The sequence below is a fragment of the Triticum dicoccoides genome, chromosome 2B (assembly GCF_002162155.2).
Source record: "Triticum dicoccoides isolate Atlit2015 ecotype Zavitan chromosome 2B, WEW_v2.0, whole genome shotgun sequence".
NCBI classification, from domain to species: domain Eukaryota; kingdom Viridiplantae; phylum Streptophyta; class Magnoliopsida; order Poales; family Poaceae; genus Triticum; species Triticum dicoccoides.
In genome coordinates this window covers 575,923,855-575,941,217 of record NC_041383.1, presented here as the reverse complement: position 1 = coordinate 575,941,217, position 17,363 = coordinate 575,923,855, and the positions used below count along the sequence as shown (strand labels likewise).

The window sequence follows — 17,363 nt, the reverse complement described above, 5'->3', positions numbered from 1 at the left end:
ACCGGATACGAGTCCGGGGGTCCGAGGATACAGGTCTCCACAGAGATGCGGCCTGTGTCCGGCTCCACCATCGATGAGCGTGCGGCCTACGGGGCGGGATCCATCCCTCCGTTCTTGGGCAACACAACCCGTTCTAGATTTAGATCCGGGTCTATTGCAGGGATGATGTTATGAGCATTGTCCGACAGCAGGTGTAGGCCGTGCTCGTCGTGACTGTCCGGCGTTCCTGGCGCAGGTTCGAATCCGTCGAAGATCAAGTCTCCGGTCTGTCCGGGGAAAAAAGTCTCACCCTGAACCGTGTTGTTGATGATTGAAGATGCCATCAAACCTTGAAGCGACGACACAGAGGAACTCTCAATGAAAGCACCAATGTCGGTGTCAAAACCGGCGGATCTCGGGTAGGGTGTCCCGATCTGTGCGTCTTAGGCTGATGGTAACAGGAAGCAAGGGACACAATGTTTACCCAGGTTCGGGCCCTCTCGATGGAGGTAAAACCCTACTTCCTGCTTGATTAATATTGAAGATATGGGTAGTACAGGAGTAGATCTACCACGAGATCGTAGAGGCTAAATCCTAAGAGCTAGCCTATGATGGTATGATTGTAATTGTGATCGGCCTTCTAAGGACCATCCTCTCCGGTTTATATAGACACCAGAGAGCTAGGGTTTACATGGAGTCGGTTACAAGGAAGGAAACATAATATCTGGATCGCCAAGCTTGTCTTCCATGCAAAGGAGAGTCCCATCCGGACACGAGCCGAAGTCTTGAGTCTTGTATCTTGACGCTTCTATAGTCCGGACGATGTATATAGTCCGGCTGCCCGGATACCCCCTTATCCAGGACTCCCTTAGCGGATCCCAGTACCCAGATGCCACCGCCGACGACTACTACTACCCCGAGAGTGCCTACTACTACGTGGAGGTCGCCGATGACCAGGAGTACTTAGGAGGCTCCCAGGTAGGAGGCCTTGCCTTTTTGATCGTTGTTGCTTTTGTGCTAGCCTTCTTAAGGCAGACTTGTTTACTTTATGTCTGTACTAAGATATTGTTGCTTCCGCTGACTCGTTTGTATTCAATCTTATGTATTCGAGCCCTCGAGGCCCTTGGCTTGTAATATAAAGCTTGTATGACTTAAATTTGTGTATAGAGTTGTGTTGTGATATCTTCCCGTGAGTCCCTGATCTTGATCATGCGCATTTGCGTGTATGATTAGTGCACGATTGAATCGGGAGCGTCACAGATATCACCAAGTTACTTGCACCATGATTCATTGAGTTAATGTTCATTGCCTTGACAAGTGTTATGTGGGGTGGACTGGAGCTAAGGTATTTTCCTTACTTGAACAAATACCTAATTATGATTATACTGTCCATGCAAGCATCCATAACTATAAGAGAAGTAATTAAGATAAATCTAACCATAATAATAAATTGCAAGATGTACAAATATGAGGTTTGTTTTGAAGATTGAACACAAAGGAAGAACTAGGGTTTGGGACATGAGATGGTGTTGGTGAAGATGCTGATGAAGATGATGATCTGCATGATGAACGGAGTGTTGCTGATGAGGAAGGCTTCGATTTGCCCTTCCTGGAGGGAATTTTTCCTGGCAGAAACACTCCGCCGAAGAGCAAAAGAGCTCTGCCCAAGTTTCCACCACACAGATGGCAGCAAAAAGTCCGGAGAATTTTCTCTATTTTTTCTAGGGTAAATGAAAATTCATGGCCAAAGGGCATCGGGAGGCGAGCCACCATGGCCCCACACAAGCAGGGGGTGCGTCCAAGGGGTAGGTTGCACCGCTGACCGTGTCGCTGGCTGGTGGGCCCTCTCCGGCATATCTTTGCTCCATAATTCATTATATTTACAAAATAATTCTCCAATAATTCATGTTTTATTTTGAGCTCCGGAGAGTTGTTCTCTTTTGTTGCTATTTTAGGTCCAGAATTCCGGCTGCTGGTAACCCCCCTCCATTTGTATATTCAAGAGAGAAAAGACATTCGAATTGCACCATAACATGAAATATATCATTGAAATAAGATAAATTATAGTAAGAAATAATGTTGGAAAATGGACATATCAGGTTCGTTCCAAAAATATATTTTCCTGGACAACAAAGGAAAAACGAGTTTTCTTCCCTAACGAAGGATTAGCATTAGAAATATGCGAGAAATATAGAAAACCTGGTGAAAATCATATCAAAATCCCCTACTAAAAGTGGTAAAATCTCAAGCCATCAATCCCCCCAAGCTTAAGTCTTGCTCGTCCTCAAGCAACTAAGAAATCAAACTAAGGAAAGTGAGATTGACAAAGAAGTTTACCGGCTGGTGAAGATATAATATGCCCATTCTCATAAACCTGCAATGTTAATAAAAATGTCTGAACTTATTAAAAAATGAAATTCCACAACTTGCAATATATGCCTGAATCTTGTAGTTAAGATGCATAAGTGTGTCCAGAAATTGCCTTTGTCAAGTCTTGCGGCCATTGCTATTTTGTTTTGTTAAAAGAAATTCAGTGTGTTTGAATCACTCTTTTGTTTTATTGGATACAAATATATCATGTTCAACCCAAACTTATTGCCCAAAGCATGGAAAACATATAAAAAAATACTACCCAACTTAGTGCTTACAATGGGCACCCAAATTTGCCTCAAAAAAATGGCGTATGGATGTCAAAATATTGTTTGTCGTTTGTATACGCGGAATGCACAATTATGATGTGTGCATATATTCTGAAATGCGAAATTAAGATGCCTGCAAATATTAAGAAATGCACAATTAATATGCCTACTGTATGTCCAAAAATTCCCTGCAATACATATCTGAACCTACAATTAGAATGCCTACAATAAAGTCTGAATCTACAAAATTGAAGTGCCCACACCGCATATTTGAATCGCTACAAATTAGCATCGGGATATCAGGTGCTACTACTCCTACAAAGTACAAGTAAAAATATATACTATATCATTGCATATTTTTGAAGCAATTGTGGTCCTCTGTATTTGTTTGTTCGCCATGTCATAACTAGATCTAGTAGAAGTTCACCAATTCCTACTATCACTTGCTAAACTACCCCATAAAAAAGTGGTAGGATCAAGTACTCTACCAGGTCTAGGGCATAGGTGGTAAGGGAAGGATGGAGGGAGACGTGGAGAGGATCGGGCGCGCCGGCGGCAGGGCGCCGTCGGCTAGGATAAGGGCGGCGGCTAGGGCTGTTGGCGGCTAGGGTGCCGGCTCCTCAGGGAGCCGGGCAATAGGAGATAATATTCTTCTTATTGCTTGCCTTCAAAAAGAGTCTTACAACCTATATTTATATCCTAGATAACTTGTAGAAGAATCAACCTAAGATAACTTGCCTAAGATAACTTGCCTAATCTGAAAATAAAAACTAAGATAACTTGCGGCCTAAGCCGGCCGGCCATAACACTTCTCCCCGCCTGCACAAACAGCTCGTCCTCGAGCTGTAAGGTGGGGAAGCGCTTGCTTGAACTCTTCGAGGTAATCAACCAGCGTCAAACACCTTCGCGACATCTGGGGGGGCCAGGTCGGCGGCGACGGCGTCCTCCGGAATGTAGTCTGCCACCTCCAGGTAGAAAAGTCGCGAGCAGGCGTGGCCGGGCTTGTAGGGTTCGTCGCAGTTGAAGCACAACCCTTGGCGGCGACGCTCGAGTATCTCAGCTGGGGTGAGCCGGCGGAACGGGCGCCCCACGGTCGCGGCGAGGCGTGCCGCAGAAGCCTGCACAGGCCGACCCTGGGCGGAATCTGGTCCGGGTAGCGACCCAGCAGTCTGGGACGGTGATTCCTGCTGGATGGCCACCGCGCGGCGCTCGAATGCGCGGGCGTAATACATGGCCGACTGGAGATCCTGGGGTCCCCGAAGCTCCACGTCCACGCAGATATGGTCCGGTAGACCGCCCATAAATAACTCGGCGCGCTGAGTTGCGGAGACGCCCGGCGCGTGGCACGCCAGGGCCTGGAAGCGGTCGGCGTAGTCCTGCACCGTGGATGTGAAGGGTAAGCGGCCGAGGGCCGCCAGTCGGCTCCCGCGGATAGGAGGCCCGAACCGGAGGAGACAGAGTTCCGGGAAGCGCTCCCATGGTGGCATGCCGCCCTCGTCCTGCTCGAGGGCGTAGTACCAGGTCTGCGCTGCGCCTCGAAGATGATAGGACGCGAGCCAGGTGCGATCCGAAGCGAGCGTCTGCTGCCCTCGAAAGAACTGCTCGCACTGGTTGAGTCAGTTGAGGGGGTCCTCCGTGCCCTCGTAGGTGGCGAAGTCCAGTTTGGCGAAGCGAGGGGGTGTCGGCCCGCCGTGCCCGGGGGCGGCCGTAGTTGCCGCCGGCGCGTATGCTGGGCCGGGAAGCGCTGGGGCGTAGTTCGCCGAGCTGGAGGGGTGATCAAACCGCAGGGAGGGCATCGGGTGTTCCGGCGCTGTGGAGTAGACCGGCCCCGAAGACGAGCCGGTCGCCCAAGCGGGGATCGACGATGGTGACGGTGGAAACTGCACCTGGTGCAGGGGCCGACCCGTAGCCCTAGGCGCGGGTGGTGGTACTGTCGATGGCGGCGACGCCTGGTGGAGTTGCGCCGGCGCCTGCGGCATGGGGGCCGGCGGTGATGCCGGAAGAAGCCACTGGGTCTGGCCCTGCTCCGAGGCGCCGGTGCCCAGGTTAGGGCTGGGCGGGGCCGGTGGAGGACCCTACTCCGAGGCCGCTGGAAGGTAGGGCGCGACGGAGGACGGCGCGGCCGGCGCGGTCCAGGTGGGCCACTGCGGCCCCGTGGTGGCGAGAAGTGGCGCCCGGCGCGATCTGCGGCGGCCACTGCGCCCAAGGCGGCTGTGCGGCCGCTGGGGCGAGGAGCGCTGGGTAGCCTCCGGTGACGGCCCCCGGTGCCGAGTACCACGGAAGCGCCTGCTAACCCGCGGCCATGGCTGGATGGAGTCCGGTGATGGCCCCCGATGCCGAGTACCACGGAAGCGCCTGCTGACCCGCGTCCATGGCTGGATGGAGTGGTGGGGGCGGCCCATACGGACCTGCCAGGTAGAGGCGGATCCCTTGAACCGCGGTGACGAGGTCGTTGAGGACGCCCGCCATGGCCTCCGGCGTGAACTGTTGCGGCTGCGGGGGAGGTGATGGCGGCGACGAGTGTTGGACGGGGGCCTGTGGCTGCCCTTGGCCCGGCGTGGTGCCGGGTGCTGTTAGGACCGGCGCTGAGAGCGACGCAGTGGTGCCCGCCGAGAGCGAGGCCGTGACGCCCGGCGCAGAGGCGGCGGTGGTGGAGGAGTTGGCGGGCAGCGGTGGTGGTGGCGGTGGAATTGGCGGAGACATGGTCGAAACCCGGTTACCTGATACCAAATTGGTAGGATCAAGTACTCTACTAGGTCTAGGGCGTAGGTGGTAAGGGAAGGATGGAGGGAGACGTGGAGAGGATCGGGCGCGTCGGCGGCAGGGCGCCGTCGCGGCTAGGAGAAGGGCGGCGGCTAGGGTTGTTGGCGGCTAGGGTTCCGGCTCCTCAGGGAGCCGGGCAATAGGAGATAATATTCTTCTTATTGCTTGCCTTCAAAAAGAGTCTTACAACCTATATTTATATCCTAGATAACTTGTAGAAGAATCAACCTAAGATAACTTGCCTAAGATAACTTGCCTAATCTGAAAATAAAAACTAAGATAACTTGCGGCCTAAGCCGACCGGCCATAACAAAAAGTCTCAGTGAAAACACAATTGCCTGTCGCGCAACCAAAAAATTTGCCTAACGAAAACCCCAGGAAATGCCTAAAACCGGCTAACAGGGTTCTCCAGATTTGCCTAACAATAAATGTTGCTACACGAATTCCAGCTAAAGCCTCACAAGAACATTGCCTCGCGTGCATCCATAAAAATGCCTAGCATGGGTATCTAAATTTGTATAACATTTGTCCTATAAAATGCCTAAAATGTTATCTGAATTTTCAACAAAAATGACTAGTTTAGTGGGGGGGGGGGTGCTTATTGCCAACCTAGTTGCCCATAAAAAATGGTGTATGACTGCCAAAAGTTGCATGTTGTTCATTATCCCATTTGAAAAAGTTGCCTTAATGAGGTTCCCAGACCTAGAAAAAAGCATTGGGGGATGTATGGCCCTTCGTGTGAGTAGCTACTGGTGTTGCTACAACCTTCGTGTTCGCCGCTAAAAAAGCTCATACGCCGGTGAGGGGAAATCAAATTCGCTCCCTCTAAAACATGGTCAAATTCTCATAGCAAAATAGTATGCTCAAAAATTAAGCCTCCTCTTCTAAAAATCCCATGGGATTTTGTGTTGCACCTTGATGAACCATTGCGCGGACAGTAACTTGAACCCCTAAAAAAATTTCGCTGAAAAAACTCCCCAAAACCCGTAGGAGCATTGGCACGTGAGAGACGCGGTTGTGTCCCTCAGACGCTGTGGGATTTGAGTTCCCCCAATAGCATATGTCGACTCCGTCTCCTCAGAAACCTCTACCACCACGTGATGAATAGATGGGCTAGAGGCGAACTAATCTGCTATAGGTAGCGGTGCGTCCCCGTCCATCATCGTCGCTTGTGCGCGCCACCAATGGTTGCCTTCCCTTCTCCCTCCTCTTCCCTTGCCATGCACACATGAGGCGCTCAGCTGCACTCACCACCTCGCCACCCTGCAATGTGGTACAAGTATTATCAGTGAGGCAACCCCCACCCCTTCGCCTTGCGTCCCGTCCTTGAACTATCGACGACCACGGTTCACTGGTATCCCCCTCTAGGGATTCCACCCCGTTGTCGCAGCGAGGTGAATGAGGAAAAGGGGGGTGACTGGAAATTAGCTACGCATGACTACCCAAGAATTCAAAACGTGTTCAGCACTGGGATGCTCCTGAAGATGGATGGGTCAAAGCTAATGCGGGCGGCACTGTGTCCAGACATGGAGGCAAGGGAGGAGGCGGTGTTATCCTCCAGGGTGACCAAGGCGACTTCCGAGCTGCAGCATGCGTCTTCTTCGATGGAGTCACGGAAGCCGAGACGACAAAGTTGAAGGCGTGTCAACGGGCGGTCGAGTTAGCTGCTGGAATCAACGTTCAAAAGCTACATCTCAAGACAGATAGCAAGGCGGTTACATGCATATTTGGAGACAAGAACAAGAACCTATCATCAGCAGGGCCATGTGTCGAGGAGATTAAGGAAATGATGCGAGTTTTCAGTGATGTCAAAGTGTATTTGGTATGTCGATCTACAAATTATGCCCCTCATAAGTTGGCTAAGGTAGGGGTAGGGGAAGAGCTTTGTAAACTATGGTTGATGATGCCTCCACACTTTGTTTTAGATGTGGTCTTTAAGGCTAGTCATAGTGGGAGTAACTTAGCTAGTAACATAGTGCACTTCAAGAAATTTTTGCTTATGTGACAAGTATTTAATGTGAGGTGGTAACATAATATGTTACTGTAACATAGCGCTTCCCGAGACAAGATGAGTCTACAAGCTAATAAATGAAGCCATCTATGACACTACTATCATGTTACTTTGCATTATGAAGGTAGTAACTTAGACTAGTGTCATGCATAAGTTACTCCCCACTATTAAGTTACTCCCCACTATGACCAGCCTAAGGAGATCCCAAACTTTTTAATTTAAATAAAGCGGCGTGATTGATCTAGAAAAAAGAATTCAAAACGTAACAAGACAAAACCCCGCCGCCTCTCCTCCCCAGGCCGGTCCCCTACTTCACACGTGTCACGATCAGGTGATCAATCGGACGGTTGACAGAGCTGCCGTTCGGGACGCTTGAAAGCAAAGCGCTCTTTTTGTAGCAACTAGTAAGCGTGCACGTGCAATGCATGTATAATCTATAATAAAAAACATCTATTTTAAATCTTACTTTCTAGCCAATCTTTTTTACCGAGCCTATGAGTCTTTGGTAGCGGAGATCAAACATTTGAGGTATTTTCGTATAACTCGTATTACTCTTCTCAATCAAAATCAGAATGTGGTTAGTGTTATTTTTGGCTAAATTATCTAGAACTGCGAGTAGAATGGTTGTTTGGTTGGCCTCATAACCTAGAGAGGTTACTGATTTATGTAAGGAGGATTGCAATTTTGATCTTCGTTGAGCAATACAAGTTCTACCCACAAAAGAGTCAATTCGAACATGCTAGATTAAAAATGACCAAAACGGCCATCCATGGAAAAATGAATTTATTGGATGGTTGGATAGTTAGGTGGACAATAGTATTCCCAGCACACCAAGGTTCAAGTCTCATCCTAAATTTATTTCAAGATTTTTGGCGATGCACGTTCAGTGGGAGGAAACGTTTCCGTCGATGACTTTATAAAATCTCAAGATGATATGTCGGCCAAGTCTATTGGAAGTGCTCATAGGGTAGGGTTTGTGTACGTTCATAGAGGTGACTCAATGTGCTATATGTGAGTGGTTGCATCTGTACTGTGTTAAAAAAATGAATTTTCCACCGCGTCTATTTTTTAAGAGGAATGCATATACTTGTTCTTTTTTACAACTAAATGCGTGCAGTACTTGTTACTTGACCAAAAGGGCTATGATCAAGAGGGGAAAAAAACCCACAAAAAAGAAAAGAAAAAAAAGAACAAAAGAGACACACCCGATGCTTCATCATTGTGGAAACAGCTCTCTCCTCACCGCTACCCATTCCATGGTGGCCACAACACTCTCTCTCTCTACCTCATCAGGCCGCCCCTCCCCTTTGTCCCCACCGCCGGCGCGACGTCTCGCACTCCCCCGCTCTTCTCAGCTCCTCCTCGTTGATTGGTTGCTGAAGTGCCCGAGGATCTGCTCGAGCTCGGCATGCTCGCAGGCCGACCCAGTGCTAGGCGCTGACGGAGGCGGGCGCCGAGGCGCGAGACTCATCTCCACCGGATCGTCTGTCGTGGAAATGGCGTGTCCTTCCTCTCCATCTCGGTCGCCCGGCGCTCAGAGCCTCCACGCGTCCGCGGCTCCCACCGCCCTTCGCGGCTGCGCTGCGTGCTGCCCAGGTGTCGCGGCTCCTGGTGCCCCTGCAACTGCAAGCCGACGCCGGTTGTTTATTCCCCACTTCGGCACTCTGCTATGCTTATTTCCGATTTGAGGTACTCCCGATTCCCCACTTTTGCTATCCTAATTGCCATCCATTCTAGTACAGTACATATGTAGCTTACCAGTTTACCAGTAGGAAAGCATGTTTTTAGAAATTCAGGGTTAATTTTTCAAATGCAAAGCAAAGAGGGTCAAGAAAAGCGTAGTAGGATAATACGGGTTCACATAGATGTAGTACTCTGTCACTACCAGCTAGCTCAAGTATGTATGACTGTAGGACAATGCAGGTTCACATAGATGTAGTTATCTGTCACTATCAGCTAGCTCTAATGGAATTTTTTTGGAGCAGTTCCATTTGCAAATAGACCAGCTACAAGGGCACACGCATACTCACACGCGCACCCTAATTGAGATATCATATTACGATGGTAACAAATATATTAGTATTTTTTACATGTTGGCAGCTTAAGCAAGCACCCTGCGCTATTAACTTCAGCTAGATGTAGTAATATGTCACAAGAGCGTGACCAGTTCAGACCACCATATAAAAGAGCGGGACCAGCAGCACACTTCAGAGGAAAGATGATTTTATCCCTAAATAAGATGCTCCATTTGACATGCTCTAAATGAACTAAGGAAATTATGTAGAACTCCTCTGCAACTCTGGGGATTTTGTAATTAACTGCAGATTGTACAAAGTGTCAAATATGTGATTTAAGTAAAATGTAGAGCAATGTAACTCCAAGTGATATGCCTGAATAAAGCATAACCTACAAGAATCACAAGGGCTAAAAATTCAGAACGTAGAAAATCTACATATGCCAAGAAGGTCACTCACCAATAACCATGTGTACTTCCATACTGCGTAAACAGGAGATAAAAATTGTTTGATCTGCAGTTAATCACCTAAGCATTGGGTTAACACAGTGGTGCTACTTTTCTTTTTCGTCCAAAACAGAACCATCATGTCTTGAGTTTCCTGAAAATAACAGTAGACATGCATATGAATCCTAGTACTAATTAACAACTGATAAGAGATGTCGATCAAGCTTCAGAAACTTAGCGGCTCCATATTGAGTTACATCATTGTTTTCCTCAAAACCACAATCCATAACACCTGCATATATCTCACCTGGAGTATTATTAAATATCCGTCTTCATGCCCTCGAGTATATATCACCTGCAAAATAGGACCTGTGCTACTTAGAAAGATTTAGTTTTTTATCTGACAAAGCACTGACATAACACCTTCTGAATTTTTCCCTCTGACGTCCGGTTATGGGATAACCAATCTGCGGCAAGTTGAAAGAGGGGCCTCTGTTCTGCCGTTTCTTGGGAAAATTTGCTCTTATGTAAGAACGCAGTTAGATTAAAAGTTGTGAACACAACTTGCCGCACAGCTTAATCCATGTTTTGCCGCAGAAAAAAATAAGTAGCCTAGCATAGGTGTTCTAGAGTACATAACTTACCAGAAAAAAAATCTGGAGGCAGAGGAGAAAGGATCAGACATTAGCGAAGAACAGGGGCTAACCTTAGAATCCCGTTTTTTTCAGTCGAAGTTTATCTCATGATTCATACTCATCATCTTGTGTCCCCTCCCTGGTTCGCCACTTCTGATTACTGCAACTTCTTCCTTCTTCTCCCTGTCCGCTAATCTAGCAGGAAGTGGTGGCCACGGTCTAGTAGAAAAACATGGCCTCGAACCCGCAAAATAGGACGGCAACCAGCCTGGACAACAGCAGCCGCGACGGTGATCTGGTCGGGAGGAAGGTTGGCAGTCGCGATGGAAGGTCCGGCGGAGCTTTGGTCCATGGCAATGGCGTCCTGCACGGGAACAGAGAGGGAGAGAGAAAGGAGGAGGAGGGCGCTGCCGCGCTGGGCACGGCTGACCGACAGAGGAGGTCGGCGGCGGCCTGCAGGAGCGCAGGCGGTTACCGGAGGCGGGGTGAATGTGGGGGAAGCGCAAGGGAGGAGGGGAAGGGAGGAGCGGCGACGCGAGGTTTGCTGCTGATTCGTGGAATCCATCCGGAAATTAGGGAGTTGCGGGCGAGGCTGCGGGGATCTGTAGACGCGGAGTGCGGACGATTACGGCGTCTGCCAGGCAGAACATTTGATGTAATATGGTTAGTAGGATGTGTTTAACTTGATTTGATCGGAGGGTCTGGGTTACCCCGTGTACAGTTTGTTATGTGGCTTTAGACAAAATTACGTTTGTTCTTTTAATAGAAAGTATGGATATAGAAGATTGGGAACGAACTCGGACCTGACGGATCCGAACGGGACAGTAACTCGTTATCCGCCCCTGCTCTCCGAGCCACCACCGTCGGGGCCTCGGGGCTCATAAATGCGTCACCCCGCGGGCTCCGGGCCGCGCAGGCAGATTTAGGTGTGTCGTCTCCGTCCTTGCTTCACCGGCCAGCTCAAGGTACGCACGCTAGCATCAGAATCCAACCCACGCGACCCAACCCTCACCTGCTTTGCCCCATCGCTCCTCGCCTGCCTCCCCCGGTACCGTCTGTCCATCCACCTCGCCGACCTTCTTCCCAGCTCTTCACGCCGCCCCTCCCTTCCTCCCCCTTCGCGCAAAGCCTCCAGGAAGGATGGACGTCGAGTACCACGAGGTGATTCCTGGCCCTGCATTGCACTGCCTGCCTTCGCTCTTCGATTCGTCCTACTGCTTGGTTTTCGTCGATTTGGTTTGGTCGATCCATATCGTGTATTTCGCAGGAGTACGTGAGGAACTCGAGCGGGGTGCAGCTCTTCACCTGCGGATGGCTGCCAGCCTCCACATCGCCCAGGGCGCTCGTCTTCCTCTGCCACGGTATGTAGTAGTATGATGCCATGATAAAGCTCATGGATTTCCGGGAATTTCGTTTGGTTCCCTTCAGTTCAGCAGCTGGTTCTTGCTAGACGAGGCAAGTTCTGTTTTAAACCTCGTTCTCACGCTTCGTCTGTTTAATACGTTGTCCAGGTTACGGCATGGAATGCAGCGGCTTCATGAGAGGTATGCTTGATCCAGTATTTTTCTTTCATAGACTTCTTTCTCATTCTTGTCATCTTATTTTACTTGTCTTTACATAAACGACGATGAGAATAGCCTGTCACAGAAGTCATCGTCTTATTTTGCATGTGAACATATTCAACCTTTACCTCTCTATGTCCGGCTAGTACCACACAAAGGTTTCACGAGCTGTTTGTGTTGGCATTGGTAGCATCGTATTCTCCTTCGATGCTGTTCATAGTCTCCAAAGGCATTAATTGATGGATTCAGATGAATGCACTAGCTATATCAGGGGCCTGTAGTTATACATTACGTCCTGGTTAAGAGTTCTACCTCCGGCCTGTTTTATTAGTCGTCCTTGTATTTTGAATCGTACTGACTTTTGATTTAATGATTACCAAAAATAAGTTATATACAACAAAAAAGTGTCATTGAAAACCTCTTTCAAATATGAATCCAATAATATAACTTTTATGACATACAGCTTTTTTAAAAACTGTGAAGTTTGATATTTTATTTTATTTCAAAAATTTCGGTCTCCATGGAGGTCGAGCTCAAAAACACCCTACTCTAATATTACTAGTTTACAAAGTATTTTCTTAAGACAACCATGTCTTCATTGATTGATGAACACATCCATGTTCTAAACACACAATGCAAGATGCTTAGAGAAATAAACTGACTTTTATCAAGCATCAGACTAGCCACAATGCATAGTAACATACACATATCCCTAGACTATGTTACTACCTTCATAGTGGGTAGTAGCATAAGTGTGGTAACATACAAAGCTTCATTTATTAGGTTATAGACTCATATCGCATTGGGACATGTGATGTTACAGTAACTAGCTAAGTTACTGTAACTATCTCTCTCCTCATTAACTCATTGCTACGTAAGCAAATTTGCTGAGTTGGACTCGATGTTACTGCTGAAGTTACTCCCACTGTGGCTAGTCTCAGTGCTTAGTTGTAGACGGCAAATACTTAATTAGCCATACTGCTATAGATATAACCAGTGATGCCTTAGAACAAAGTGAATTATTTTACTAAGCATGTGTCTAAACACCTTACAGTGTATGTTGTCTTAATATAGTAGTAGTGTCTGGTAATTAAGAGACCATGGCTGATGGCTGATGGATGCCTTAATTAGCTACAGCTAGGAACGGCGGATTAAGATGGGACTGTTGGTTGATACCAGAAAGGGGAGACACCGCAGTAATTTCTCCTCATTTATTAATTGACTGATGTACGCATTTAAAAGCCGACCCGGGCAGCCAGGACTCCATTCAAAGCACCTGTCCTAATTAACATCCGTGTTTGCACTATCTGCACCTGTCCTAATTTCCAATTTCTTAATCAGTTATTAGTACTACTACTGACAACCCTGTTGGACAGTCGTGTGCACGTACTGAAATGTGTTCATTCACCTGTCCTGATTAACATCCCTGTTCCTTCTGCACAAGCCTCTATCACCAACTCCTACCAATCCAAAGGGCTGTATCAGTCAACCTATTAGCTAATCCCTCCGTTCATATTAGTTGCCATTGATTTAGTACGAGTTTGAAAATTTTCTGTGGGCTACTACACATTCGGTCCAAAAAAAGCATGAACCTAGAATGAGCATCAGTGTAACATTTAAACCAGGTAGGGTAATTCTTTTTCTTTTCCTTTTTTGCCTAAGGCACCTGGTAGGGGAATTCACATCAAGCTTGCACAACAGTAGACTGTTTTGCATGAACACGAACAACTCTCTAGTATAGAACACATATAAATCTAGAAGAATAAATGTACAATAAACCAGAATTCGGTGTTCACAGTCACTCCCAAAAAAGGTCCGTCCTTACTAAAAGGATTCTTGAACGCATCACCGTACAAAACAGAACATTTTACGGGAAATCATGTATGTACACAAAAAGACGATGATTTTTTTCCCTCTGTAATTCTTAAAATTTTAAATGATTTGAGTTTGCTAAAATTCGCCCAAAGTAAGCGTTTTTATGTTGGGGTGTCACTCTCAAGATCCCTCTGCATGCTTCCACATCTGGGCCTTACCTAAGTCGTGGACACGGACGGGTGTTGGATGCAAGTCCCTTTCGTCCACGAGGGTTTTACAGGTGAGCTGCCCGGCCTGCCTGCCTACCAGGCCATCAATCAGCACGCCACGCCGTCCCCATCCACCATGAACCACCGGCGTCGGCTCCACGGTCGCCCTGTTGGCCGCGTCGGATTCACAGATCTTATTAGAACAGCGGCATTGCCGCCTGCCTTTAATTCGATGGACGACACGTACTTGAGGCTTGATATCGTATGCCCCAGCGCGGGCGGTGTCCCATTCCGCCGGAGTAGCTCGATCGCCATTAACAGCGACCAACCTCTTGGTCCCCCGCCTCCGCTCCGCCCCCACCACCTCCGGGCGAGCAACATTTCACCACCATGAAGTGAGGCTGGAACTTGTTGCGTGGACATACGTGTAGCCACCGGTCGCCTACAGCCTACAGCGTACTGTACTGTACGTACGTACTCGGGTGGCGTACTGGTCCTTCACGGGCTTAATTGAGGTTCGGGCGCTTATTATAATGTGTGTCCACCGAGGAAATTAATCGGCGACCGCTATAGGTTAGCTGCCGTGACTCGTGTGGAGCCTGCACGCATACAGTATCGCGTCATAACTGAGTAGAGGTTGGAGAGGATGATGGATGCACACTGTCCACTCTGGCCGTTCTCTTCAATTAAGGATGGTGATATAGGGGGGTGGAGTACTATAGTGCACTTGTTTGAGTGGTGGTCCTCTGCCTTCCATTAGCAGCTGTTTGGTACAGTTAGTGGGAAATTGTTTTTCTTCAAGCCCAAACTTCAGTGACTCAAAGCCGGACGCTTCGTGGGTCTTCGTTTAAAAAAAAAAACTTCAGTGACTCTACGTGATTGCCATTCCCATGCTGCAAATTACAGTGGAAGGAACTTAACAAGTGTTGCTAGCAGTAGCCCATTTCTAGTTTCAGTTAAAATGCATGAATGTGAGAATGCCCATGGCACTTCTGGGCCCGCATGATCTTCTTCTGCTAACTAAAGACTAATGTAATACTACTATCTGGCAGCGTGCGGCGTGCGGCTGGCGGCGGCGGGGTACGGCGTGTTCGGGATGGACTACGAGGGGCACGGCAAGTCCATGGGCACCCGCTGCTACATCCGCAGCTTCCACCGCCTCGTTGACGACTGCGACCGATTCTACAAGTCCATCTGCGGTACAGTACCACTTTCTTCCCTTCTTCTTATCTTCGAAAAAAGGAAAATAAATCTTGTTATTAACCGTGACATGAAACTCGTGCAGACCTGGAAGAATACCGGAGCAAGAGCAGGTTCCTGTACGGCGAGTCCATGGGCGGCGCCGTGGCGCTGCTGCTGCACAGGAAGGACCCCACGTTCTGGGACGGCGCCGTCCTCGTCGCGCCCATGTGCAAGGTCTCTCTCGGCTGCAAGCCTCCAACCATGAGCATGAGATTAATGGTTTTCCTTTTTATTTTTATCCCGCCATGCCATGCATTTCTCTAGACTGACATTGTGCTATCTGTAACGCGCCCATTCAGATATCGGAGAAGGTGAAGCCGCACCCGCTGGTTATCACCGCCCTGACGCAGGTGGAGGACATCATACCCAGGTGGAAGATCGTCCCGACCAAAGACGTCATTGATGCCGCCTTCAAGGACCGCGACAAGCGCGAAAAGGTCAGTGAAATCAAATTCCCCCCTTCTTCTTCTTCTTCTTCAGAGTTCAGACATCCTTGTTTCACTCATATCATCATGGATTAGATTTTAAATATATTTTTCCAGTACCGAAACCATGCTATAGCTAGTGCATGTTGCATTACTAGAAGCTAATCTCATCTCGCGTTTCTGCCATGCCGAGCAGATCAGGAAGAACAAGCTCATCTACCAAGACAAGCCGCGGCTCAAGACGGCGCTGGAGATGCTCAGGACCAGCATGTACGTGGAGGACAGCCTATCCAAGGTGAAGCTGCCCTTCTTGGTCCTGCACGGCGAGGCCGACACCGTGACGGACCCGGAGGTGAGCCGCGCGCTGTACGAGCACGCCGCCAGCACGGACAAGGCCATCAAGCTCTACCCGGGGATGTGGCACGGCCTCACCGCCGGCGAGCCGGACGAGAACGTCGATGTCATCTTCTCCGACATCATCGCGTGGCTCAATGCGCGCAGACGCGTCTGGACGCCGGAGGAGCGCCAGATGAAGATGCAGGCAGCGCCCAAGAAGCCCGACATCGACGAGAAAGACCATGGCTCCATGCGGCCTCGGCGGCGGCGCCGGAGCTTCCTCTGCGGGCTCACCGGCCGGACGCACCACCACTCAGAAATGTAGCATGCATGTAACAAGATCTGCTCAGTTTATCACTTGTGAACCTGCTATAACCAATGGCGAATAAGGGGCCGATGTGTGAGTAACACGCATGTGTAACATAAATAGAGGCAGGCAGATCCTACCCTTCCCTCCATTGCAGTGAAGATATTTTTGTTTGAAAGGTTGCAGTGAAGATTTACTCAACAGAAAAGCTTCTCTTGCTTTGTTTCATTTTGAAGCATAAGTATTTTCTTTTTTTCCTTCTAAATTTAAGCATGCTCCATTTTTAAGCATAAGTAATACCCAATGTTAGGGATACAAACCAAGGTTTGGATCCCAAGCGGACCTTTTTTCTCGAGGAGCAGAATTTGCGGTTACCACGGTAACCACGAAATACCGAAAAAAATCGGACGAAATTTAAAATCAAATTTTGAATTCAAATTTTTTTAGGTCGATATATATACATATTTAACTCTTAAATATCATGAGCCTTGCCCTGTCATAAGTATAAACCAAGGTTTATACCCAATGCTTATAGGGATACAAACCAAGGTTTTGGATCCCCAAGCGGACATTTTTTCTCGTGGGGCGGAATTTACGGTTACCACGGTATTTAACTCTTAAATATCACGAGGCCATGTCGTAGTGGGTATTGGACCGCGCAGCTTCCGCTTGCTCGTACGCCCAGACTCGAACCCGTGACTTGCTGCTAAAAGGAAAGCATGCCTTCGCCACCAGGCCTTACCACGGCATTTAACTCTTAAATATCACGAGGCTCTGTCGTAGTGGGTATTGGACCGCAGCTTCCGCTTGCTCGTACGCCCGACTCAAACCCGTGACTTGCTGCTAAGGAAAGCATGCCTTTGCCACCAGGCCACTACCAGTTCTGTTGTCTTAGAAGAGATGGTTTATATTTAACTCCATATTGAGCGTTTGAATTCAAAATTTTTAAAACATTCGAGATATTTTGCTCAATATGAGT

General features: G+C 48.5%; 1 protein-coding gene across 1 annotated transcript; it reads left to right on the top strand.

Moving 5' to 3' along the window:
* Positions 1–11,392: 11,392 nt before the first annotated feature.
* Positions 11,393–16,606, top strand: LOC119364964 (caffeoylshikimate esterase-like). Its single transcript, XM_037630538.1, has 7 exons — positions 11,393–11,649; positions 11,756–11,849; positions 12,000–12,032; positions 15,127–15,273; positions 15,360–15,490; positions 15,616–15,753; positions 15,938–16,606. Exons 1-7 carry the CDS (start codon positions 11,629–11,631, stop codon positions 16,400–16,402), a joined length of 1,029 nt encoding a protein of 342 aa, XP_037486435.1. The 5' UTR covers positions 11,393–11,628; the 3' UTR covers positions 16,403–16,606.
* The last annotated feature ends 757 nt before the right edge of the window (positions 16,607–17,363 follow it).

Bases quoted from the DNA above. Each gene is read 5' to 3' on its own strand.
- LOC119364964 (XM_037630538.1), top strand. From the start codon at position 11,629: ATGGACGTCGAGTACCACGAG. The intron at 11,850-11,999 runs GTATGTAGTAGT...TACGTTGTCCAG, and splicing joins GCTCGTCTTCCTCTGCCACG to GTTACGGCATGGAATGCAGC. The intron at 12,033-15,126 runs GTATGCTTGATC...ACTATCTGGCAG, and splicing joins ATGCAGCGGCTTCATGAGAG to CGTGCGGCGTGCGGCTGGCG.